Genomic DNA, 27,242 nt, shown 5'->3' with positions numbered 1-27,242 from the left:
CTTTAAACACTTTTCATTTGCCTTTTAACCAAAAAATTTTAAATTTAAAATTTTGTCATCAAAAGGTAAATAAGCAGTTGGTATGTATATGATTAGTTTTTAGATTTGTGTTTCTTGAAGTTGTGTGTGTGTTTTCTGCATTATTTGCAAACTGAGATTTATCCAGCGTGTCACCATGGGGTAATCTCCCAATACAAGCTGTGTAACTATTTAATCTTTGGTCATTGCAGGCAACGTGGCTGTATGGTATACAGATAGCAAGTTTACTCTTGGTCTGCATTCTCCAGTTTTTTAATTCCATGATTCTTGGATCATTGCTTATCAGTTTTAACCTTTCGGTGTTAATTGCAAGAAAACTTCAGGTAGGACATTCTTTTTGTCCTTAGTATTACTAAAAGTAGACTTCTTTTTTTAAATTGTATGGTTCATTGGACCTTATTTTTATGCAACATACAAAGGAGAATTTATGACCAAATTCCCACTAAAAACACAAGTAGCATCATTTGATTTTTTTTTTTTTTTTTCAAGTGCATGTTATAACATTCCTGTTTTATGCTTTCTGAAGTCACAGGTCATCCTACTGTTTTGACATTTATTATTTCTTTATTTTCATGGCTGACATTTATTAAGCAATTGCTATTGATTATAAAATTGTGCTGATAGGTTTTGTTGATGGACATGCAACTACATTTTTATGGGGTACAACATAATGTTTTGGTTCATGAATACATAGTATAATGACCAAATCAGGGTAATTAGTATATCCATCAATATTTGTATTCATCATTTCTCTGAAATGAGAACATTAAAATGCTCTCTTCTACCTGTTTTAAAATATAAAATGCAGTATTGCTGACTGTAGTCACTCCACTGTGCAATAAAAGACCAGATCTTATTCCCCCTGTGACTATACCTTTGTACGCCTGTTGACCAGCCTCTCCCCTCCCCACCCTGTGGTAGCCCCCATTCTACTCTCAACTTCTTTGTGATCTAATTATTTTTACCTTTCACATATGAGTGAGATCATGCAATACTTTTCTGCCTGGCTTATTTTAGTCAACATAGTCTCCTGGTCCATCCATGTTGTCACAAATTACAGGATTTCATCCACTGTTGGCCAGATAGTATTCCATTATGTATATATGGCACATTCTCTGGATCTCGTAGGACTATGTTGAATAAAAGTAAATGTGAGTATCGTTGTCGTATTCCATATCTTAGAGGAAGAACTTCCAACGTTTCCCCATTCAATATGATAATTAGCTGAGGGTTTGCCATATGCAACCTTTATCATGTTGAGGTATGTTCCTATTATGCCTAATTTATAGAGAGTTTTTATCGTGAAAGTTTTTATCATCCATTGATGGACATTTAGGTTGGTTCCATATCTTGGCTGTTTTGACCAGAGCTGCAGTAAGCATGGGGATGCAGTTCTCTTTTCTATAGACTGATTTCCTGTCCTGTGGCTGTATGCCCAGTTGTGAGCTTACTAATTCTTCATTCCATTTTCTTGAGGAGCCTCCATACTGTTTTCCCCAGTAGCTGTCCTAATGGGCATTCCTGCCAACAGTTTCTGAGAGTTCCCCTTTCTCTACGTCACTGCCTGTGTGTGGAATTTTTTGCTTTTTAATAACAGCCATTATCCCTGGGGTTAGGTGATGTCTCCTTGTGCATTCACTTTGCATTTCTCTGATGATTAGTGCTATTGAGCACTTTTTAATCCATCTATTGGCCATTGGTATGTGTTTTGTGTTTTTTTTTTTTTGCTTTTTATTTATTTATCGTTACTAGAAACCTTTTATTTAAGATAAACTTCATGCATTTCATATATACAAATTTAGGAACAGTGATTCTTCCCACCCTAACCTTCCCAGCTGCACTCCCACCCTTCTTCCTCCTCTCTCTCCTCTTCCCATTCTTATTTTTTACTAAGATCTATTTTCAATTAACTTTCATTTTTATGTCTTTTTAAATGTATTTTTATGTATTTTGAAAGACAGACAGAGATCTTTCATCTGCAGATTTATTTCCCATGTGTGTGCAATAGCCAGGGCTGGGCCAGACCTAAACCAGGAGCCTGGAACTCATTCCAAGTCTCCCACCTGAGTAGCAGGGACTAAAGTACTTGAGCAATGGTGCACATTGGCAGGAAGCTAGCATCAGAATTGGAGTCGGGATTCAAACCCTGGTATTCCTGGATGGGTTGCAGGAGTCCCAAGCAACATTTGTTTTGTTTTGTTTTTTGTTTTTAAGATTTATTTATTATAAAGGCAGAGTTACAGAGAGGCAGAGTTAGAGAGAGATGTCTTCCATCCTGTGGTTTACTCTACAAATGGCTGCAACAGCTGAGGTGAGCTGATCCAAAGCCAGGAGCCAGGAACTTCTTCTGGGTCTCCCAAGTGGGTACAGGGGCCCAAGCACTTGGGCCATCTTCTACTGCTTTCCCAGGCCACAGCAGAGAGCTGGATCAAAAGTGGAGCAGCCAGGACTTGAACCGGTGCCCATATGGGATGCTGGCACTGCTGGCAGTAGCTTTACCCACTATGCCACAGCGCCAGCCCCCAAGTAGCATCTTAACTGCTCTGCCAACTGCCTACCCTTATGTGTCTTATTTTGAGAAAAATCTGTTCTGGTCTTTAGTCTATTTTTTAATTGAATTATTTGAGTTTTTGGCCATCGAGTTGCTTGAGTTCCTCACCAACTCTGGAGAGATTGTCTCTTCACTGCTTTGCTCTGCAAAAGCTCTTTAGTTTGTTTTAATCCTATTTGTCTATTTGTGTGTTTTATTGCCTGTGATTTGAGATTTTATCTTTAAAAAAAGCTTTTCCCTGACCAGTACCTTGTAGCATTTACCCTAGGGTTTCTTCTAGTAGTTTCTGGTGGGTTAACCCACTGAGTTTCTGTGTAAGAGTTAGCTGCATCTCCTAGACTGTGTTGAATAAAAGTGGTCAATGTGGGCATCCTTGTCTTATTCCTTATCTTAGAGGAAGAACTTTCAGCTTTTCCCCATTCAGTATGATAATTAGCTGAGGGTTTGCCATATGCACTCTTTATTGTGTTGAGGTATGTTCTTATATTCCTAACTTGTAGAGAGTTTTTCTTGAAAGGATGTTGAATTTCATCAACTGCCTTTTCTGTATCTATGAGCTTACAATTTTTGTCTTTGATCCTGTTTCTGCGATGCATTATATGTATTGACTGGCATATGTTGAGCTATCTTTGCATCTCTAGGATGAATCCCACTTGATCAAAGTGAATGGTCTTTTTAATTTGCCATGTAACATGATTTGCAAATATTGTGTTGAGGATTTTTGCATCTGTATTCCTTTTTTGTGTTCTGTCTTTGTCCAGTCTTGGCATCAGGGTGATGCTGACCTTGTAGAGTGAGTTTGGAAGAATTCTTTCCTCTTCAGTTTCTGGAGTAGTTTAAGAGTTGGTGTTAGTTCTTAAATGCTTGGTAGAAGGCAGCAGTGAAGCCATCTGGTCCAGGATGTTCTTTGAAGAGAGACTTTACTACCAATTCAGGCATGTTGCTTATTATATGTCTATCCAGGTTTTCTGTTTCTGAATTATTCAATTTTGGTAGGTTGTGTGTGTCCAGAAATTTATCTATTTCCCTAAATTTTTCAATGAATTGGTATACAGTTGTTCATAGTAGTTTTTTATGATGCTTTATATGTTCATGGTGCCAGTTATAATGTCTCCACTTTCATCTCTGATTATATTTGTTTCTTTTTTTTCTTAGTCTATCTAAAGATTTGTTGATGTTTTTTCTATTCAAAAATCAGCTCTTTGTTTTATTGACCTTTTGGGTTTGTTTTTTAAATCTTTTATTTGTTTCTACTCAGATATTTATTATTTCTTTCCATCTAATTTGGGGATTGTTATTTTCTCTAGTTTCTTGAGATGCATCATTAGGTTGTTTGAGATCTTTCTCCTTTTCTGAAGTAGGTATTTATTGCTTCTCTCTTAGAACTGCTTTCATTTTCATTTGTCTTGATATTTTTTAATTTCTCCTTTAATTTCTTTATTGACCTATTGGTTCTTCAGGAGCTTGTTGTTTAATTTCCATATATTTATACAATTTCCAAAATTCTTCCTGTCGTTGATTTCTGGTTTTATTCCACTGTGGTCAGAAAACATACTTGACATGAGGTTTTTTTTTTACTTTCATTGGTGACTTCTTTTGTGGCCTAACCTGTGATATATCTTGGAGAATGTTCCAAGTGTAGTTGAAAAGAAAGTATATTCTTCAGCTATTGGATGAAGTGTTCTCTGAATGTCTCTGAGGTCCATTTGCTCTAGAATGCAGTTAAAATCCAGTGTTTCTTTGCTGGTTTTCTGTCTGGAGGAGAGGAGTTCATATCTCCTACTGTCACTATACTGCAATCTGGCTCTCCTTTTAGATCTATTCATGTTCACTTTATGTATTTAGGTGTTCTGATGTTGCATGCACACATTATATTTATAATTGATCTTGTATCTCTTTAGAAGGGTGTAAGAACTTTATTTTTGTCTTTTTATAATGTTTGACTTGAAGTCTATTTTATCAGACATAAATATAGCTACTCCTGCTCTCTTTTGTCTCTATTGGTATGGGATTTCTTTTTCTGTCCACTCTCAGTCTGTGTATGTCCTTGTAAGTGAAGTGATTATTTCATAGGTAAGCATATACTTGGGTCTTATTTTTTCTTCTGTTCAGCTACTCTGTGCCTTTTAATTGGAGAATTTAATCCATTCACATGCAAAGTAATTACTGATAGGCAAAGTCATAGTGTTGTGGAGTTGACCCCTGGCTAGGCTTGGTTCTGGTTCTTGTCTCTGCACAGGATTTCAGGTAGGAGACAAAGTTGTACAGGAAAGCAGGAGTTTTGTAAAGCAAAGGAATATTACATGCTCAGTATGTTAGTGTGGACAAACAAGAGCGACAAAGAGAGGAAGTGAACAAAAAACACCAAGAAAAAAAAAAAAGGTTTGGGCCATCCTTTTTTACTATCAGTAGGCATAGAGGGTAGTGTCTAGGGTGGGACTTAATTGACTATTCAGAAGGGCAGAGTTTGGGATGGGGTATGAATTCTGCCCATTTCCATGCCCTTTTTGGAGATCTTGGACGTGTCATGGTGTCAGGTGCATGATGGGAGTGGGAGAGCTGGCCGTGGTAATTTTATTTTGATGACCTAAAGGTCATTGTGGAGACATAACCTGAAGCCATATTGAGTATTTCCAGATGGCACTAGTTCTAAGTTTGCAGCATTATGGAACTTGCAGTTTCTGCTGCATGGCAGTGGGGGGCTTGGTACAGTGTAGGCAGTGCACAGAAATGGAGGTTTGGGTGGTGCAGACTCGTCCTGGGTAGCTGGGCTGGCTGCAGCCGACACACCTGCTGGCCAGGGCTTCTGCCTAGGCTGTTTGGAACTATCACATTGCAGACTGTGCGCCACACAGATAGGCTGGGGCGATTGAACCTCAGTTCCTCTTCTCTTAGCTGCCCACCTGCCCACATCATTAGTATTCCCATTTTTTTGTTTTGTTTTGTTTACTAGTTGTTTTGCAGATCCTCTGCTGCTTTTTTTTTTTTTTTTCTTCTGTCTTCCTTTGTGGTTAAGTGATTTTCACTGGCAGTCTGCTTTGATTCCTTGCTTTTTATTTTTAGTGTATCTATTTGAGGTTTTTGCTTTGTGGTTACCATGAGGTTTACCTTGTTTTAGTTATAATGAATTATTTTAAAGCTGATAATGTTTATCACAGAGAAAGAAGAAAAACATTCTGTACTTTAACTCCAGTCTCCTCTGCATTTTGAACTTTTGATGTCACAGTTTACACCTTTTTATATTGTTTATCACTTAAGAAGTTACTGTAGCTGTTACTATTTTTGTCTTTTAACCTTCTAACTTAAGATATAAGTAGTTTATACCCTCCACGATTACAGTATTAGAGTATTCTGTTTTTTTCTGGATACTTGTTTACTTATAGGTTTTAAACCTTCCCAGGTTTTTGTATTACACACACGACTTCTCCTCCAGTGCCCAGAACTCCCTTTAGCATTTCTCTTAAGACAGGACACTGGTGGTAATGAATTCCCTCAGCCTTTGTTTGGGATGAAATTCATTATTTCTTAAAGAGTTGGAACCTTTATTTAATTCAATTATTAGGCAAAGCTGCCTGGTCAGATGTCATTGATTTAAAGTTGAAGTAAAGGGAACTGTGCTTTTCTGTGTGTGAACTCAAGATTGAGAAGAGCCTGCTGCCTGCAGGAGTGTGTGCACAGCTCCAGCTGTGCACCTGCTGTTCTTGGATGCAGTGCCACTGTTCTTCCCCAGCCTTCCGTACTGTTACTGAACATTCCCTCTGTTTTGAGTTAACGTCTTAAAACCTTCAGAAATAATTGCACATTTCCTAAGGTATTGTAAAGCCCTGTGAAAATACTGAACTGATCTTTTGGTTTTACTATATAATTACATTTCTTAAATTTACATGAGATTTGAGAGTTTGTTTCTCCTTAACATTGTCACAAAGCCCATTTTCTTTTGCACATGCTGTAAGTATTTCTGTCTTAAGCCATTGTGTTTTTTTCTTCGAGAAGAAGAAATCCCTTTTTTAAAAGATTTATTTGTGTATTTATTCATTCATTCATTTGCCTGGTTTATGGTTTGAAAGACAAAGGGACAGAGAGACAGAGAAAGAATTTTATGCTGCTGGGCTGTTCTCTCTCTTTCTCTCTCTCTGTGTCACACACACACACAGCACCTGCCCTTTATTAGTCTTTTGAGAGAGCAGTGCTGTGGACACACTGTAACAAAGATATTTTTGAAAACCAGGCTTTTAGTCGTCTATTAAGAACAACAGTTCTTATTCATCCTTTTAACCTTAATTTTAAATAAATACCTCTCAAACTTGGATGCTTTTGATGTTATATTGAGTATGTATAGAAAGGGCACAGTTTACTTTTTGTGCTGATAGATCTTTTATTTGAATTATAGCCGTGTCTGTGATCTGTGAGGTAGTGGATACACGCTATACTGATCTGCTCAGTTCGCACAACTCTTACCTTCCAAGCAGTAGACCCCAGTACCTGGTCACGAAGGTCTTTTTAGAAGCGCTGTGGCACAGTGTGTTAAGCTGCTGCTTGTGGCACCAGCATCTCATATGGGCACCAGTTTATGTCCTGGCTGCTCCACTTCTGATCCAGCTCCCTGCTAATGTGCCTGGGAAAGCAGTGGAGGATGGCTCAAGTGTTGGGCCCCTGCACCCATGTGGGAGACCTGTAGGAAGCTCCAGGCTCCTGACTTTGGCCCAGCTCAGACATTTGCAACCATCTGGGGAGTGAACTATCGGATGGAGGATTTCTCTCTCTCACTCCCTCTCTCTTTCTGCCTCTGCCTCTCTGTAACTCTGCTTTTCTAATAAATAAATGAATCTTTAAAAAATAAATATAAAAGAAAAAGTAGGACACATTTCCTCATCTTATTGAGCTCAACATTAAGGGATTCATTTAATCCTGGAGAATTACTAATATTAAGACTAACGAATAGAAGGTTATGTTTTCCATATACGTATTTCCTGTATATTGTGTGATCCAGTGCTTAAAATCCTCAGGCAATTTCATTTTGTTTATGAAGTTATACAAAAAATTTAAGAATTAAAACAGCTCTTTTAATTTCTAGAAAAACCTGAAAACTGGAAGCTTCCTTAATAGGATTGGGAAACTTTTGTTACATTTATTTATAGTTTTATGCTTAACACTTTTTCTCAACAACATTATTAAGGTAAGTTAACAAATTGGCATTTTAATATGTTTTTTAAAATTTTTAATATGTTTTTAAACTTACTTAGAGCCTTGGAGATAGGTTTTTGAAACTTTAAATTTTAAAGGAATTTTTGCTTTATACAGCACATAGCATTACTTAACAGTTACCAGTTTTGCTGAACAGGCTGTTTTAACTTTGTGTTGGTAAAAAGGATTAATCTGTTCATTTCATTCACTGATTTCTGTTGATTCTTCTTTAGTATGTTCTTCCTTGAACTCACCTTTTAAGTTCAACTTTTTAAGAGCTCAACTTTAGAAGCATCAAGTAAAGATATCACTAAATTTTGAATATTTTACTTCTAGAAATAGCTTTCCCGCTATGGTGCTAAAAAAGCAGATGGCATGGTTCTTGGGCTCAGTTGATGAGTAACTGGCCTTTCTATCTGATTTCTGCTGTGGAAAGCACCATGCTCATTCTCGGGAGTTCTTCAACATTTAACTGACCTAAGAGTGGCGCCCGTCCAGCAGAGTAACACTTGTGGTCACAGCTTATATATCCCGTAGCTCTGCTGGAAGTGCCCTGCTGGAGAGTTTAGTTTGAACATGCTTTCTGATATTTTCACTGGCTTTTTTTTTTCTTTTAAATAATAAACCTTCCTTAGGGTATATAGGTCTTGAACTGTGGAGTCCCATTTGTGTGTGTTTTTTTGTTTGTTTGTTTGTTTTTGTTTGTTTTTTGTTTTTTGTTTTTTTTGACAGGCAGAGTGGACAGTGAGAGAGAGAGACAGAGCGAAAGGTCTTCCTTTTGCCGTTGGTTCACCCTCCAATGGCCGCCGCGGCCGGCGTGATGCGGCCGGCGCACCGCGCTGATCCGAAGGCAGGAGCCGGGTGCTTCTCCTGGTCTCCCATGGGGTTCAGGGCCCAAGCACTTGGGCCATCCTCCACTGCACTCCCGGGCCATAGCAGAGAGCTGGCCTGGAAGAGGAGCAACCGGGACAGAATCCGGTGCCCCGACCGGGACTAGAACCCAGTGTGCCGGCGCCGCTAGGTGGAGGATTAGCCTATTGAACCACAGCGCCGGCCCCCATTTGTTTTTATGCTGGAGCAGAACTACAACAAATTTTTCAGATGATTTTGCCCCTTCTGGAAGACTGGGGTCAGGATGGCAGTCATCGGCAAAGCAGACCCCTTCTCCCTAAGAGAGTGTCGGTCCCTGTTCTGATCATAGCCATCAAAGACGGGAAGACCCCTCCCTCAGCCAGCCACACCTGCATCCTTGCACTCCGTTCCCCTCTGTACAAACCTGTGCAGGGCCTCCTTCTGCCCACCTGACATTGTATTTCAGTGATCTGTTCTTGGGTTAAACCAGTGGAAGGCTGCTGTGTGGACCACCTATTTCTGACTCCACAAACAACATCTGTTGGATTTCATTTGATGTTTTGCCGGTGACCTGCCATGAGAGGAATTAGAAAAAATGAAATGCCTTACTGTTTTTACTGTAGCCACAGGAAACATTTCTTGAGTCCCAGTTCTAGAACTGAGGATATCCTCAGAGCCACTGGTTTGTTTGACTCTTACAACCCTATGAGTAACATAAATTCTTTTGTTTCCCTCTTTGCATTTGCTTGTGGAATGCATAAGAACAGATTTGTGGCCCATCTTTAATAAGCATATTTTGTGTATTAGCCTCAGTTCTGGCTTCATCTTTTTTTTTTTTTTTTTTTGTCTTCATTTTCTTCCAATGTAATTTCTTTACCATGGCTGACCTAATGGATTGCTATAAGCTCTACATTTAAAATTGTATTAATTAAAATTATAATCACTACTGAGCACTGGCATTTGTTCACCTCTTAGAGGGCTACTGCTGTCTTGAACTGTCTTTGAGTGAAACAGCCACCGGTTTTATCTGTAGACCCAAATCTCCAAAGCCAAACAAGGCTGGGGGGGGGGCTCCATTCCCATTCCCATTTCAGGTCAGAGTAGTGTAGGTTTTCTCTCTGTCCCAGAAGCCAAAAAGGCTCATCTTTTACCTGTTTTGCATATTGAGTAAATGCATAAGAGTTTGAATAGAGGGTTGTGCTTTTAGAACGGGGATGAAGGAAGAGGGGATTTGAAAGTCCCTGCTTTAGAATTCTTCAGTCCTGAGCACTGCTGTGCACTTGTCCCTGTACCCACGCCCCTGAAACTGGACACTGAACATACGTACTCAATGGAAAATTACCAGGAAACTGTGCCGAAGGCACTAATGGCTTTTTTTTTTTTCTCTCCCTTCTATAGAAAATCCTTAATCTGAGGTCAGATGAACATATATTTAAATTTCTGAAGGCAAAATTTGGGTTTGGAGCAACAAGGTATGACTGAATTGAACATCTGCTTGCTGTTGAATATTAAATCAGCGGGGATTTTAAAGCTTAAGTCGTCATTGTGCCTTCAACTATTAGTTGAAGACTCGTTTTGGGGGAAAATACAGTGTAGCTTCCTCGCCTTGTGTGAATTTACGATTTTGCCTTCCCTGTGTTCCTAGGGATTTCGATGCAAATCTGTATCTGTGTGAAGAAGCCTTTGGCCTCCTGCCTTTGAATACATTCGAAAGGCTTTCCGATACTCTGCTTTTTTATGCCTACATATTTGTTCTGTCCATCACGGTGATTGCAGCATTGATTGTTGCCTTTCATAATCTCAGGTATGGCATATTTCAGAAATTTAACACCCACTTTAATGAACTTTTCATATGATGGAGATTTTTTTTGAAGCTGAAAAGCAAAATATCAAACACTGAGCGGAGAAGTGTTGTTTATCTGAGAGGGAAGACTGCTCTCAGTAGCTAAGAGACAGCCAAGAGCAGTGACCACCACACACACTTGTCTGGCTTAAGCATTGGCTTGTACTCTTGGCAACAATGTGATCTTTGAGCCAGTTGTGTTACCTTTTGGGATTTCCTTTTCCTTCTCTGTAGATTGAGAATCCTAAAAGTATTTATTCTAGCCTCTACTGAGAAGTAAAAATAAATTGACCAACATAACATACTCACAAAAGGGTCTCATGCCTGGGATATTTTACAGATGTTAGCTGTCCTTAGCTAGTGTTGCTGTTGACCCTTGAGCTTCTATTTTGTTTCCATTAGGCCTTTCCTGTGGTTTTCTACCTTCCTCTAGCTGCCTTTTTTATATCTCATGATCAAGAGTTAATTAGTGTTCATTTGTTTTCTTGCATTTTGTTTCAGGGTCATAACATTGGAATGGACCATAAATATTACTATCTAATAAAAGTTTTAATTAATAACTCCCAATTTGTAAACCACATGTCTGCCAGTCTAGTTAAAAAAAAAAATCAGAATAGAAAGGCTTTCTTAAAACTCGTAGAATGCCTACCCATCAAGCTGATGGGGTGTTTTGCATTTACTATCCATGTTAAATTGAAAGAAAATTAAGTGTAAGAAGTTGAAGCTACCATCATTTGTGAAAACTTAATGAAGCTCACAAGGAACCCCTTCTGTATCGGTTGCTTGCCAGTTAAGGTGCTGGTGAACCATGATTCACAGCCACGAGAGAGCTGTCGCTAAAATGAGTCCCAATCACTTGAGGTGTTTTATGATTATGAAGAATGAAGCAACACTGAACCATGAAAATATTTCACTGACTATAAACTATTTTAGTATCTTTCGGCAGTGTTCTTTTATACCTAAGCCAAGATAAAACTTAGGCCTGTGAAAATGGATGGAAATTACTCTAGACAGCATAATTTACTGGTATTCCAGACGCCCCAGGTGTCGACAGCGCTCCGGAGTGCCTGGGAAGCAGGAAGCTCAGTTGGCCCGCGGTGTCTGTGTGAAGTCTCTGCCCTGCTCAGGGTGGTGAATCAGCCATCCCTGGAAGCTGACTTGTGTAGAATTAGAGGTAAAGATTTCAGAGCAGCTTCCTCACCAGGTAGGGGTATTAGGACTTCTTAGAGGAAATACACTACATTAAAGAACTGTAGTATCAAACTGTGAATTAAGTTTTAAGTAATTTGAAGGACATTTTGTTAGTGCCAAATATTTAAAGTATCTCTGCCTGTCTAGTACTCAGAAGGATGATACTGTTAGGTGCATACAACAGCATTAGTGTGAAGGATGAACTAATAGGAGTAACATGATTCATATTTGTGGGATTAATAAAAACCTCCTGTCTTGGCTGGGGAGGAGGGAGCTTCTGCAGGATCCTGCCAGGTGTCAAGGGGAGGCAAGAGCATGTGTGTCTGTCTGGAGTGATCTTGTAGTGTCAGTATAGAAGCCAGTGTTCAGGTTGTGATAGTTAACAGATAAGTAAGGGTTACTGCCAACGGTGAGAATTGCCTTTAGAGTATCATTTTACTTTCTTTGTGAATCTACAGTGATTGAAAGGAGGGTTTCTGAGAAATAGAAGTTCTCCAGTTACCCAGAGAAGCATCACACATACCCAGTCCTGTTGAGTGTATGAGGGATGAGTAGATCCTTAGGAAAACATTCTTTTTCTCTTAAACTTGCAGCCCTTACTGTTTTATTTTCCCCTCCACAACAAATGATGCAGCATCTGAGCTCGCTCATCGGTCTAGTCACTAACATGGAGCCAGCCAGCCAGCATGTGCTTCCCAATGTGCTACCTTAGAGTAGATCAGATCCCCATGAACTGCTCTTGCAGAAAAAGAAAAATGAACTTGACTCTAAGCAACTTTGCAATCCAATTACAAGTTTACAAGAAGGACATGGAAGTGGAGGAGTGTGTTACCACCACTGTAAGGAGACAGCTGAATCCAGAAGGGGAACTACGGGTCAGGTGTTTATGTTCCCTCAAACTGTTCACGTCTTCTAACTCGGAGGGAATTTAAAGAGCTCCATGAATGCCACATCGTGTGCGAGCTGTGGACCTGGAGTCCGAGAGGCCACCCAGAGATCCCATGTGCTGCCAGCAGGGAACACAGCGTGCACTGGTGTTGGGGTCATGTAAGAATTCATGTCAGTTTTATTGGCTGTAATAACTTTAATGTAGCTGGCTTTTAATAAAAGTCATCTGTGGAACATACAGTTTGTAGAGATTATTGGTAAGTTAAAAGTTTGTGGTTCTTTGTAAAAAATTTGCAAATACTGATAATAACTTGTAAAACATCTTTAAAGATCTCTTAGGTGTCACTGATTTCAAAAGGATCTTTTGGCTATTTCTTAATTTAAAGAACTGAAACACATGTAATGAAAATCTGAATTTTTATTATGCTAGTTACTAGTATATTGTGACACAAAGCCTCATAAATTCACTATGAAGGCTGCTTAATTTCATCTTAAGTAAATAATACATTCTTCAATAAGGCATAAATTTTCTTATATCTTCTTTTTAAAAGAGATTTAGCTGAATTAAGATTATTTATACAGCCGGCGCCGCGGCTCACTAGGCTAATCCTCCACCTTGTGGCGCCGGCACCCCGGGTTCTAGTCCCGGTCGGGGTGCCGGATTCTGTCCCGGTTGCCCCTCTTCCAGGCCAGCTCTCTGCTGTGGCCCGGGAGTGCAGTGGAGGATGGCCCAAGTGCTTGGGCCCTGCACCCCATGGGAGACCAGGAGAAGCACCTGGCTCCTGCTATCGGATCAGCGCGGTGCGCCGGCCGCAGCGCGCTGGCCGCGGCAGCCATTGAAGGGTGAACCAACGGCAAAGGAAGACCTTTCTCTCTGTCTCTCTCTCTCACTGTCTACTCTGCCTGTCAAAAAAAAAAAAAAAAAAGATTATTTATACAGCTTTAATTTTATATGTTTGTATTTCAGTGATTCTACAAACCAGCAATCCATGGGTAAAACGGGAAAATGCACAGTGGACCTGAAACCAGAAACTGCATACAATTTAATCCATACCATTCTGTTTGGATTCTTGGCATTGAGTACAATGAGGTATTTTTGTCATATCCTTTTATTTGATTTACTTTTTAATTCCACCACTCTTTACTTGATATTAGTTAGCAGTAAAATTTGGAAACAATCATTTTCTTAAATATTATGACCCCTATAAAATTGTCTTATACTATCTTCTCCAACTGAAAAATATTACCTGCAGTTAGTTTTTTTCCCCAGTTACAGATGTTCCTCTTTCTTTTTTTTTTTTTTTAAGATTTTTATTTATTTATTCGAGAGGTAGAGTTACAGACAGTGAGAGAGACAGAGAGAAAGGTCTTCCGGTTCACTCCCCAAATGGCTGCCATGGCCAGAGCTGCCCCAGTCTGAAGCCAGGAGCTAGATGCTTCTTCCCAAGTGGGTGCAGAAGCCCGGGGACTTGGGCCATCTTTCACTGCTTTCCCAGGCCATAGCAGAGAGCTGGATTGGAAGAGGAGCAGCCAGGACTAGAACCGGTGCTCATTGGCATGCTATGGCGCCGGCCCCAGTTCCCCTATCTCTTACTTATGTGATAGATCCCAGTAGGCAGTGGAAGTAATAGTGAACCCTTTGATGAATGCTCTCTGTATGATGTTAAGTGAGGTTTCGTAAGGCTGGCTTTGCAGCGTTCCCGACACTGGGTTGATGCACTCTTGTCTCTGTCCTTGCAGAATGAAGTACCTCTGGACGTCACACATGTGTGTATTCGCCTCCTTTGGCTTGTGCAGCCCCGAGATATGGGAGTTACTTTTAAAGTCAGTCCATCTTTACAACCCAAAGAGGGTCAGTGCTATTCCTTTTTCTTCTAAATTAAAAAAAAAAAATTATTTATTTGAAAGGCAGAGTTAGAGTAAGAGATCTATCTTCTGCCTGCTGATTCACTCCCAAATGGGTGCAGTGGGTCAGGACTGAACCAGGCTGAAGCCAGGAGCCAGGAACTCTATCTAGGTCTCCCATGTGGATGCAGGGACCCAAGTACTTGGGACATGCTCCACTACTTTCCCACGCACTTTAGCAGGAGCTGGATTGGAATTGGAGCTGCTGGAACACAAACGTACTCATATGGGATGCCAGCATTGTAGGCAGTGACTTCACTGACTATTCACCAGCCCCTAATTTTTATGATTTTTAACATTTCTTGTACTAATTCTCTGGTTTTCCATAGTTAGTCATATATCAGTCTCAACAAAATGGATAGTAAAATTTGAAGCTAAAACTAGATAACTGATTCATTGAAATTTTATAAGGAATTATTTTTAAATAAGTTTTTAAAATAATTATTTTAAATAATTTAAATACTTAAATTATTTTATTTAAATTATTTTAAATATTTAAGTATTTAAATATTTACGATATTTTTAAATAAATATTTTTTAAATAACTTTAAAAATATTTTTATCTGGACCATAAATAAGATATGTTCCTTATACAGAATTTTAAAAGACAAGAAGGAAAATTAAAAATCACCCTTGGTCCATTTTTTTGGAATTACAACTTTCTATTATAATATGCTTTCCTAAAAATAATTGTTAATAAGTGCATGATAATGTTTAGTAGCCTGTAAATGCAGTTTTGAGTTGTTCTGCCCTGTAGATTCACTAGGTGGCGATATGGTAGAAGCTACAAGTGTCTGTCAGTTGTTTTACACAGTGGAGACTCATGCTCCGCTAAATTGTATTTCTGTTGCTTAAAAAAGAAAAAAGAAAGAGAGAGCCCTATGTTTATAAAGTGAAACCGTAAGCCAAAAGAGTTAAAAAATACTTGAAATCTAAATAATGTCTTTCTTACATATAGATATATATAATGCGATATTCAGTACCGATATTAATACTGCTGTATCTGTGCTATAAGGTAAGACCGCTTTTCCTCATTCTTGTCATTCATCTGTTTAGCAGAATAGCTGCTGTGATTCATGTATTTTGTGTATTATTTGGCAAAGAGAGTGGCTTGTGGAGTTTATGAACCTCTCTTTAGCTTCTTGTTGCAATTGACAGTGGAAAGAAAACTGATATGTTCCGCAAATAGTTTTTAAGTAAAAAGTCTATAACAGCAGCGACTATTCAGTCATTCTAATTAGTTTTGGCTTTGACCTTTAATTTTCAGCTAATGAAAATTCTGAAAATACAGTGTTTTCATACCTACCTTGAAATAAATAAAGTAGGAAAATTATTGCCTCCATTACCCAATCTGTATAATCGTAAAGGAGATTTTAAAATGTGTCTTACTTTACTCTGTAGTTTATTAGATGTTATCTTTGTGAGAAAACTGCACACACATTAATACAGTCTAAGGTTAGGCCTTTTTGTCTGTTCTTCCACTTCCAGTGGGAAGTAACCGAGTCTTCGTATTCTCAGCTGACTGATTTCCAAAGCAGCATTAGCTGCTTCAGCTGAGACTGCTCCGTCAGGGAAGTGGTCACTGATCAAGTTGACTGATTTGTGACTTGTGTCATGTCTTTGAGATTTAGAGCCTGAGTTACCACCTGGGCAGGTAGCACAGATTGTTCTACCTAACTGAGTGCTTGCTCTTTCTAAGAAAAAAAAAATTTTTAAGTTTGTTTGTTTTTTTTTAATCTGATTTTAAACTTGACCTTGAGAAGGCCCTGGTTTGGGAGGGGTTAGCCTATGAGGGCTAACAGAGCAAGGGTCAGGGTCAGCTGTAGCTGCTCAGCTTTTGGTTTCATTTGGGCATATTTTCATGCATGATTTTGTGAATGGAAGGTTTTAGGTTAAAAAGAAATGTTTGGTAATGATCACATTGTAGATTTTTTTTTTAAAGATTTATTTATTTATTTGAAAGTCAGTTACACAGAGAGAGGAGAGGCAGAGACAGAGAGGTCTTCCATCTGCTGGGTCACTCCCCAGATTGCTGCAACGGCCAGAGCTGTGCCAATCCGAAGCCAGGAGCCAGGAGCTTCCTCTGGGTCTCCCATGTGGGTGCAGGGGCCCAAGCACTTGGGCCATCTTCTACTGCTTTCCCAGGCCATAGCAGAGAGCTGAATTGGAAGTGGAGCAGCTGGGACTAGAACCGGCGTCCATATGGGGTGCTAGTGCTTCAGGCCAGGGCATTAACCAGCTGAGCCATAGTGCCGGCCCCACATTGTAGATATTTCAAAAAATCATGTTGTATCCAAACAGTTACTTGTATAGCGCTCCCTGGTAACTCTCAGAGGTGGGAAAACATGGAAATTGATCTCTACCTCCCTGCAGCTGGGAATTGTGTTGCTCTAGTGTCATTTCAAAACAAAACTTCTGAAATCATCTGGAAAGCAACTTAGCTGTCAAAGGGTTATGTTTAGGAGCAAGGCACCCCTACACATTGGTTTTAAGGGCTCAGACACCCTCACAGGAAAGACAACTCTTCCATGTGAACTGCAACAGCCTTTGTCATCGTCTGTAGCTCTGGAGGCCGAGTTCTTTCATGTCTCAGCTGTTTATTGAAACTGCCTTGATTTTCTTGAAAGCTGTCTATCTTAGGACTTAGGTCTCTTTCCTGGATGAGAGTGAGGAAGACGCTGACCAAGAAGCAGACTGTGTAGTGCAGTATGGCCCCTGACCAGCAGCATTGGCATCCCCTGAGGGCCAGTTAGAGCCACACATTTAGGGCCTGCTCCAGGCCTGCCGAATCAGAAGCTCCAAAAACAGTGCAGACGTTCGGGTTAGAACCAGGCCTCCCAGGGATGTTGATGCCCCGTCAGGGTTAAGGCCCCCACTGTAGTGTGGACAGGGCGACGCAGCACTGCCCTGTGGACATTGTGACAGGGCGCTGCCCGGTGTGTAGCAGGATGTTTGGCAGCATCCCCACCTTCTACCCGGTAGATGCCAATAATACTGCCTGGTGCCACAGCCACGAAGTCTCCAGACATTGCCAGCCATCCCCCAGGGTCTGGGGCGGGGTGCAGTTGGGGTGGGGTTGAGAGGCACAGAAGCCCTCCCCTCATTCATTTTGAGAACGACTGCTGTAGAGATGGACCAGGGATAGCACTCAGGCCCATCAGGTCTAGGAAGTCCTTGTAGATTTTCCCTTCGTTGGGGAGTTCGTGTTTTAAAGAAACCTCCAAAGGATGGGACCCTCATCTGCCTCAGCGTAGCGTCGGGCTTCAGGAGAGACTCGAGTGTTTGCAGTTTTCACTACATAAAACAGTGCAAATCTCCTCAAAACCTGTGAAATAGAAAATTTCAGAGAAAATAAGGATGTCATGGGTATTAAGGGTTACCCTGAAACCAAATCTGCTTTTTAGCTATTCCAGTTCTTACTGATTTATATGTAAGTAAAGTGAATTCATTTCAAAGCCTGATTTGAGTTTTACATAGCATTTGTGATGGGAGTTTCCAGATTTCTTGTTCATAATGCCAATTTTGCTGTATCTCTCTTTAGGGTAATCCTATTAAAAAGGAAAAGCATGTACTGGTCTCCTCTCTGGAGTCAAGAGTTTAATGAAATTATTATTCTGGCCTTAATTCTTTGGATTGCTAAAATCCCACATACACTGCTGATTGCTTGAAAACAGCATTTAGTTAATCTAGCACTTACTTTCACATCATTTAAAGAGTTTGCCACAGCACTGTTAATAGGTTTTAACATTGTCAAAATTAATGCCAGCAACTTTCAAACTGTAAAAGTATCTAATATTCATTGAATTCACAGATTTCAAATGTTTTATCCTAAAAGAATTAGAGCATTTTATTATAAAGCTGGTATTCTATTGATTTTTCAAATTCATAGGGGAAATGGACTATTGAAACATTACAAAGCTATCAGCTAATCAGAAATCTTTATTTGATCTCTTCCAAAAACTAGAACCAGAAGGGCTGCCACCTGAGTCCATCCCCAGCAGTTCTCTGATTCACCTGCCTAGGAAACAAGATGTGAAGGAGCAGTAAAAATCAGCCAGACATGAGTGGACAGGCTAGGAAAGTTGTCAGGCCAAATCCCAGCCACAAACCAGTCATTGTTACTTTGGTTCTGCTTAGTGGTTCGTCAATTAAATGATTGGATTTTCTACACCAGTGAAGCATGGGTACATTCTCATTGGTCTTGAGTGCCAGTAGGTGGAATGAATTCCACAGTGAACCTGGGATGTAGATAGTTGAACAGTTCAACTCTCATTTGATAGACTTGTTTAAGAATTAACTGTTGGATTACACAGAGTTAAGTTACGTTGGCTGAGTAGTGGACTCAGAGTAATTTTCATATTGTATCTCCGTGGCCTTAAGGAAGTCAAAGTGAGCAGGAAGGAGCAGTGTTGTGAACACAGTGATCAGAGCAGCAGCTATCAGGGAGTCCTGCTCTCAGAACTTCTTCTCCTGTTGTTCCGCAGTCACATTTATGTATGCCAAACCGTTTGACCACATGTCTAGTGCAAAAAGTGTGATTGTGACGTTGTGTATTGAAAGGGGGGCTGGGTTTAGAGTCAGGTCTAGTTCCTAGTGCTGTGACCTGGCCAAGTTACCTCACTGTCTGAGCCAGCCTCTATAACTTGTAAAATGAGAAGCCAGTCCCCATGGCGCTGCCTGAGGACAGAATGAGATCCTGTGTTCAGAAGCATTTTTGCAGCTATAAAAATGGTACTGTCTCCTGTGGGGTACTTTCTGCATTTAAGGGTAGATTGCACAGTTTTAGCTAATTACACACCGTGGGCTTTCCAGTGGCTGGTACTCTTGTCAAAGCAGAGTCATGTTGTACTAGATATTAACCCCCATGCAATAGGATTTTTATTAGAGTAAAATAAAGCTCATTTTTAAAAGTTGACAACACCTCTAGTCCTAATTAGCTTCAGCTCAAGATAATTTCAGGAACTTTACTCAGAATTCTAGCCCATTGTGCTAGGAGAGTTGACCACAGAGTGAAGTAGTTTTACATTGCAGTTGCCATGTTTATTTAGCTCACAAGTTAAATGCAGTTTCTCTCTTTTGTTTTCATTTACTCTTAGTGATAGTTGTGGGTATAGGGGTGGATTTTGTTTTTGTTTTGTTTTTAATTTCAGTTCTGGCCAGGAATGATGGATGAACTCTCCGAGTTGAGAGAATTCTATGACCCAGATACAGTGGAGCTGATGAACTGGATTAAGTAAGAGGATTTTTTTTTTAATCTTTAAAATTTTAAGTGCCTTTTAAGAGTCACTGTAGACCTTACTTGTTTTTCGGGGGTTTTTTGTTTTTGTTTTTTCCTGAATCTAACTGTGAAGAAATATTCATTTTTAATGAATTTTTCTTTAACAAACTGTATTTGGAAATAACATTTCTATTCAAAAATAATTCTTTCCAACAACATCTCATGAAGAAAATACTCATTTAGAGATGCAAACAGGATCAGGGAATAGAATTTGGACAGAAATGGAAATAAAATGTTATTTAGCACCTGTGGTAAAGTTACTTACTCCCTCCCAATTTTATGTGTATTGTTTTCTTTTTAATGCCACTCACATTTTCTGTTAATGCTGACACTTGAAAGTCTTCTTTCCTTGTCAACTATTTTAAAATCACATTGGAAAGCACAGTTAACCAGAGACAGAAGAGCTGAGTGCGGATTTCACTTTAACTGATCATTGCCCAAGCCGAGGCCTAGAAAGTCTGAGATACAAAAACTGGAGCTTTCCCTTTGGTTAGTATCCTGTTGTTCTTATTTCTGCCTACACCCCCTTGCTGTGCCTCAGCATTCAGCATTGGAATGAGACTCAAAAGTTCCACAGCTTTGTTTGTGAAACCTGCCTCCCACCAGCAAAAATTAACTTTTCTACCCAAACAGCCCTCCCATGCCCTGCACTACTGTCTTTTCCTGCTTTACAGCCAAATAGCAGCAGTGTAATTATTTACGTGTAAATAGATGTTGCAAATCTTGGGCGACAGAATCTGGAAGCAGTGGCTGCATTGTCTCCATCCCTTAGAGTTTTAGTGGCCTTATTGGCACTTGTTTATGACTAATGTTTACTAACCAGTACAGTTTAGCACTGCTTGTGTAGTAAGAGATGGTAAATGTTTGATAGCGTAGGTCTCTTGAGTGCAATACACAAGATTTTATAGAGATTTATGTCTAAAATATATATGTGGCATTGGTCCCAATGTTGGACCCAGTTGGACAGAATGCAATGAGAATAATTTTTCACATATTTCCAGCACTGAGAATTGCTAAGCTGTGCTTTTTGTCTTTATTTATTTATTTAATTTTAAATCATGGCAGACAGTTATACAGAATAAATAATTCCTTCAGTATGTATTGTATATAGGAAAGTTACTCGTGTGAAGGAGAGCGAATTACTTTTGCATTAACCACAGTCAGCTGGAGATTTATGACAAGTGCACCTGCAGGGGAGGTGGGCATTTTCTGTTTTTAATATGATGCAAGTGTGCATGTGACTGAAATTAATGCCGGGGGACCCCCACTTTCTGAGGGCATCCTGGAGGCAGCGGGTCCTCCAGATCTACCTGGATGCGCACTGCGAGCACCCACAGCCTTGAGCAGTTCACTGGAGTTGTGAAGAAGGGATTCTAGCAGACCGCAGGTTGTCCTCGGCTGCGGTGTCGTTGTTCCCGTGCTGTCCCTCAGAGGGAAGTACCAGGAGTGATGTGTCTGGCTGCGAAAGACTGCGGGTGAGAGATTATTCCACGTGTGAGGACAACAATATGTTAGCCTGTGGCTCCTCTCTTGGGAAGGGGTCTTGGTTCCTCAGCTCCTCCTCCAACTCGGTTCCTTTTAGGCACTCCCCAAATTTCTTCCATTGTACTCTGGTCTCGCCTGTTTTCCCCTAAAGTTCTTCAGATGTAAATTGCCATTTTTGTAAAAATAGCTGCTAGGCATGTTTGTGAAATAAGCTTAAGTGATGATGAATGTATGCCAAAAGAGTGTCTATTTAGACACAAAATATGTTTGTTTAAATCAACATTTAAATCAGCTCTGGTCTGGCTCCGGTTCCAAACACAAGTGAATGCACTTAATACTCTTCTCACCCACCACGATTTCTTCTGTTTCTGAAACATGGAATGCGACCTTCAACTTTGACTTTGCTGCTTTGATTGGTAGCACAGTGCGCATGCTGCTAGAGCGGTTGATCTGTGCCTGGGGAAAAGCTGAGGCGTGTGTCTGACAGCAGCCACCAGACCCCCACCGGGGACCCCGCACTGCCAGTTGGGACATCTCAGGTGTCTGCATCCTGCCCACTCTGCTCTCAGACAGCCAAAGTGCACATAGCCGTCTGTCTTCCGACCTTGTAGTCATGATGGCATCTGTTGGGACAGGGGTCAGGACAGGGGTCAGGGTGGGGACTGTACTGGAGAAGTAGTAACTGTGGGAACCCCAGGACAACTGTGATGTGAGGCACTGGAAGATTATCCGTCACTTCCCAGTCTCTGCTTCATGGACTTGATCAAACCTCACACCTGCGTTAGGCAGCACGGTTATACTCCAGGGACGCTGGGCTTCTGTTTGGAGATTCAGGCTTTCACCAAGGGCTTCTCTGCCTCCAGGGCAGATTGAAGGATGCCATAGCCTCAGCCAGAATTAGTGCTTTTCTTTCCCTGTTGTGGGCCCAGTGTGATCTTTTATAGGCCCGAGGGAGAAATCAAGGGCACCGCTTGGCCCGAGGGAGAAATCAAGGGCACCGCTTTAGGGTGGCAACATTAATCTGAGGTCATAGCCGTGGAATTTGAATTTCTGTGACAACGTTGAAGCTGTGTTATATGAAGCTGTTTACTTCTGAAGTCCTGTACTTTTTTTTGAAAGATTTATTTATTTGAAAGAAATTTATTTATTACAGAGAGAGAGAGGAGAGACAGAGAAGAGAGACAGAGAGAGAGATCTTCCATCTGCTGGTTCACTCCCCAAAGGGCCACAATGGCCCCAGCTGGGCCAGGCCAAAGCCAGGAGCCAGGAGCTTCTTCTGGGTCTCCCACATGGATGCAGGGACCCAAGCACTTGGGCCATCTTCTGCAGCTTTCCCAGGTACATTAGCAGGGAGCTGGATTGGAAGTGGAGCAGCCAGGATTCGAACCAGTGCCCATATGGGATACTGGCACTGCACATGTCAGCGTAACCTGCTGCACCACAGCACCGGTCCCTGAAGTCCTGTACTTAATATAGTTCAATAGGTATTTATTGCGTATGTGCTACATATATGTGGGGCACTATGTTAAACATGTAAACTTGTGGTAGCGAGCTAATGTAAGTGCCTCTTCATTAGCGTCAACATCGAGCCTCATCTCAGTTGCTGCTGGCTTCATTGTTTTCTTCTGTATTCTTGTCTCCAGTGGATTAAGATTTCCAGAGGCTTAACAGGTTTAGTGGGAAATTTTTTTAGGGTTCTAATTTTTAGTCATACAAAATACTGTTTTCTGCCTTCCTTAAAGGCACAGAGATTTAAGTATAAAACCAAGGATTTTTAGGAATTAATTTTTTTCTTTTTTACAAGGACATTTTTGACTCTTCAATTAATGACATTTTGATCTACAAGAATATTTTGTTGAAATCAGGCTCCCAGGATGTGGTCGCCCCAGCTGCCCCTCCTGTGAGAAGCCAGGTGCCTCCCATGCTGCTGGCCCAGGCTTGCCAGGCTGCCTGCTTTGCACAGTGCACTGAGGTCCCGCGAGCCTCCCTGAGGTCATACCTCCCCTTTGCTGGTCATGTTTCCTGGAGTCAGAGGTCAGGACTCAGGTGTGTTTCCGTGGACTGCACAGCACACTCTCAGGGCTGAGGTGTGATTGGAGAGCACACTGGCTCCGCGAGGCCAAGCGTGCCTACAGTCTGGTACACCCCTCATTCCCTTGTGTCCTCGAGCACTTCATTTTGGGTTCCTGAAAATTTTCTTTGACATTACGCGGTTAAAGCTAGGTCTGCGGATTCGAGTGTTTTGAGGTCTGATATTCTGACTCCTTGACGTCCAGGGATTTTTTTCACTAGAAGTAGCTTCCTCCAGGAGCAAAGCCACATGTGCAGCGTTTCCTCAGTGGGACTGAGAACCAATGTGCCAGATTTCTTTCACATTTCCTACTCAAGGCAGAAGGAATTATTGTATATTTAAAACATGATGGCAGCTAAGTTCAGACCTTCAATGCCTTTAAACCTCTTTTATAGTTAATGAATCATTTTGTAGCACTTGCATAATTGTGTATATTTTTGAAGTGTAGATAAAGCAAATGTTCACAAATAACATTATAATGCTCAGTTTACCCATTAGTTCAACAGTAATTAACTTGTTGAAGCTTAGAGCTTCAAAAATAAATGAGATTATTTGTCCAAAATGCCATCAGGTCTTCCTGGAATGACATTTAAATTATATAATGTAAATCCGTTTGACCTGTGAGTCCTTGTCATCCTTTAGTGACATTTCCTGCAGAATAAATTGTTTGCAGGTTGGGCAGCCTGCTATGGAGCTTGGCAGAGAGCTATGAAAACAAATTATCCTTTCATTTTATACATCATTTATTCAAACATTTGTAAAAATTGCTTTGTTTTCCCATAATAGAGAAGTGTCATTCAATGGTTAAAAGCACATTAGCCGCCTTAGAGACGGAGCCCAAGCTGTGGCGAAAGTGTCTGTGGAGGAAGAATGCCCAGCGTTCTGTCATTGTGCACCTTGGAAGCTAAGGACAGACTCCCTTCTCAGTTAGCCTGTGAAGTTCACTGCAGAAAGCATAACATACAGTTTATATAGGTTTTCCAGAGTTTAGAGAGATACATGACTGCTTTCCATTTTGTTCCACTTTGCTGTGGTTTTGTCTTTTGCATTTGCTTTGCTCTAGATTTAAATATTTAAAGTAGCAGTGTGATAGCCCAGATTCACCACGAGGCCAGGATGTAAAAGCAGGTCCAACAGAGTCGACGTCATCCGTGCTATCCGCGGAAGTCCACAGTTTTCAAAGAAGTATTATTTCTAATTCATTTTACAGACGTTAAGGAACTCGGATTTTATTGCTTTCAAATTAAACCAGGAGTCTTAGTGAAAAGAGTATGTTAACAATCCAAAAGGTTATTGCACTAACACTTTAAACGGATTAGTATTTTTTAAACTTTCCGAGTTTTTTGCTGAGAAGAAAAATTAATAAATTCCAGTTTTCCTAACTTTCTCTGAGCATTCACATGGCATAGCACCTCCCACCACCTGCCAGTGGCTCCACTGCTGGTGTTGGGGGTATGCCTGCCAAGGGGTTAGAGGTAGGAGCCCCTGAAGTGCTCTTGGAGTGTATTGAAGAGAGAGCATCCTAATGCCTGCTCTGTTCATTTCCAGAACAGCTAAAGGCCCACAGCAAGCATTAGTAAGATGCAATAGGCTCATTACTGGTGTATTTTGAAGGATTTGCCTATAACAGGAGCTGAGTCTGGCTGTTAACTGGTAAGCTTCTTGAAGACAGGTTATCCCACCATGTTTGCTCACCTAACATAGTAGTCCCTCCATAATATAACTTTGTAAGTCATATTTGTAACAGAACTTTGTAAGTCTCCCTGAGCAGCTCAGGACTTTGGACACTGAAGCCTTCATGACCCCTGCAGTCCATCGGGTGTTACACTTACAGCCCAGGAAGCAGGCTGCAGCCTTGGTCTGTGGCAGCGAACAGACAGCAAGGCCTTTCATCAGCCACTGCTGCTGTCATTGTAAAATGCACACTTGGAGCAGCTCTGTGCATCTTGGTGCTGGTTCCTGTTGGGCATTCAAAGCAGCGATGCCAAGACGGGCTTGTGATTTGAATGGATGTTGTGTGCCCAGCTGCTGGGTTTGTCTTTTGTGTGGAAAGAGCAGCTTGGCATCTTAAAGCCGTAAAAAGACTCGAGCCAGGATCAGGCGCCCCGTGAGCTCCCACAGTGCCAGGCAGGGCAACCAGACTCATTTGCTGCCTACCTTCTAAATCTGTCCAAATATGTCTAGTTGAGAGGACCCAGAGACAGCCACTTTTTGGCACTAATGTGCGATATCACTGTATCATTTGTTACAGTGGAGTGCTTGGTGCCAGTTGGGAACATATAGGACAGTGACTTCGGGAAATGATGGCACTTTGTTTCATTCCCGTTTGTTCAGATTGACTCTCTTTAGCACCTAACAGTACACTGTAAATGATGGTAGCACAGTATATAAAGGCCCAGAGACAACGTTATTTGAATTAACGAAATTTCTATAAACTCTTCCACCAAGGAGCTCTGTGCACCTTCACATGTTTTCATGGAAACCCTGCTGTTTCTCTGACAAGGTGGGACCAATGTTAGATTTGTGGTAGAGGTGGTAATGTAAGAGGGACAGAGCAAACGTCTGTTCTTGTGCCCCTGGGCCTCATTGTCGGAATGACGCCAGCCTGGCAAGTGCAGCCAAGCTCAGGCAGAGCCTTGCTCCACTGAGTCCACATCCCAGACCCGACCTGGGCAAGGGAGGGTGCAGGCCCCTGCGCTCTGTCATTCCGTCCACTCTGTTCCTCCCTTACAAAGGCTTGTTGGAACATGAGCAAACAAGAGTGTCATTGTAGAAGAGAACTTTGAATTTTTCAGAAGTCAATTCCTTGTAAGCATCACAGCTTAAATTGTCTGCTCATAGACATCCGGAGGCCTCCACTGAAGAGCGTTCGCACTGTGGCCTCACCGTCCAGTTGGAATGGCTAGAACGTCGCGGTGGGCTGCATGCACGTGGCGCGGCTTCTCAGGGTCCCCCGCACCAGAGCGAGTACCTGCCTCGTTCTCCGCAGAGACAGGAAGGCAGCAGCCCCCGCTTTGTCTGCAGAGGGCGTTGGGTTTTGTTGCTCTCAGATGCAGTCGTCACAGCTGTCTGCGTCGTTTAGCTCAGCCCAGCAGAGTCCTCTTTCTGAACCCAAGGCTAAACACTTAATCTCACAATATTACCAATGGACCTAGCATTGAGGAGAATTACTGGAAGAGCTGTTGCATTCTCCATGCCAAAATAACACCTCCTGCAGGGCAATAAACTTGTGACTGGGATTCTTTTTTCCAGAGGGGGAGAAGGACAGATGCTTTGACTGCATTTTGGAAGCCTTTGGTTGGTTCTCCATCAAAGGCAGAGAATCCTACCTTAGTGGTAGCTGGAAAGTGAGACATGATTTGATACTAGGATGCCCTGTATTCCATAAACCACATGATACAGGTTTTCATGATCCAGGACTAAAGAAGAGGAATGTGTGAAGTATGTTTGTATATCAGAAATCCTGAGTGTCTCCATACTCAGTAGTAAGATACTTATTGTGGCAGCATCTTCTTTCCACGTTTTGTTTTGATTCTGTTTTCCTTTAAAGTCATTTATGGTGGTATCTGGTGGGGGTGGGGGGTCTGACCTAAACAAAAATCCTGGAATTAACTCAAGATCACCTGTAGTTTCTGGCTTTATCATTTGTTACACTTTACCCTGGGCACCCTTTTTTTTTTTTTTTTTTTTTTTTTTTTTTTTTTTTTGACAGGCAGAGTGGACAGTGAGAGAGAGAGACAGAGAGAGAAAGGTCTTCCTTTGCCGTTGGTTCACCCTCCAATGGCCGCCGCTGCAGCTGGCGCACCGCGCTGATCCGATGGCAGGAGCCAGGAGCCAGGTGCTTTTCCTGGTCTCCCATGGGGTGCAGGGCCCAAGCACCTGGGCCATCCTCCACTGCACGCCCTGGCCATAGCAGAGAGCTGGCCTGGAAGAGGGGCTACCGGGACAGAATCCG

The 27,242-nt window shown here is 41.3% G+C and overlaps 1 protein-coding gene across 6 annotated transcripts in view; it reads left to right on the top strand.

The window, feature by feature from the left end:
- The window catches only part of DPY19L3 (dpy-19 like C-mannosyltransferase 3), a 91,958-nt gene that overhangs the window by 47,337 nt on the left and 17,379 nt on the right, over positions 1-27,242 (top strand). For 2 of the 6 annotated variants that reach the window (XM_002721136.5, XM_070061985.1), the window contains 8 exons: positions 231-362; positions 7,665-7,766; positions 10,025-10,098; positions 10,272-10,430; positions 13,516-13,638; positions 14,289-14,400; positions 15,412-15,468; positions 19,604-19,686. In XM_002721136.5, coding sequence (XP_002721182.2) covers positions 231-362; positions 7,665-7,766; positions 10,025-10,098; positions 10,272-10,430; positions 13,516-13,638; positions 14,289-14,400; positions 15,412-15,468; positions 19,604-19,686 — 842 coding nt within the window. The remainder of the gene's footprint in view (positions 1-230; positions 363-7,664; positions 7,767-10,024; positions 10,099-10,271; positions 10,431-13,515; positions 13,639-14,288; positions 14,401-15,411; positions 15,469-19,603; positions 19,687-27,242) is intronic. The other 4 variants (XM_008274580.4, XM_017350639.3, XM_008274581.4 and 1 more) reach the window with 4 other exon arrangements.

Source organism: Oryctolagus cuniculus, chromosome 18, assembly GCF_964237555.1.
Source record: "Oryctolagus cuniculus chromosome 18, mOryCun1.1, whole genome shotgun sequence".
NCBI classification, from domain to species: Eukaryota; Metazoa; Chordata; class Mammalia; order Lagomorpha; family Leporidae; genus Oryctolagus; species Oryctolagus cuniculus.
This window is presented reverse-complemented; position numbering and strand designations above follow the sequence as displayed.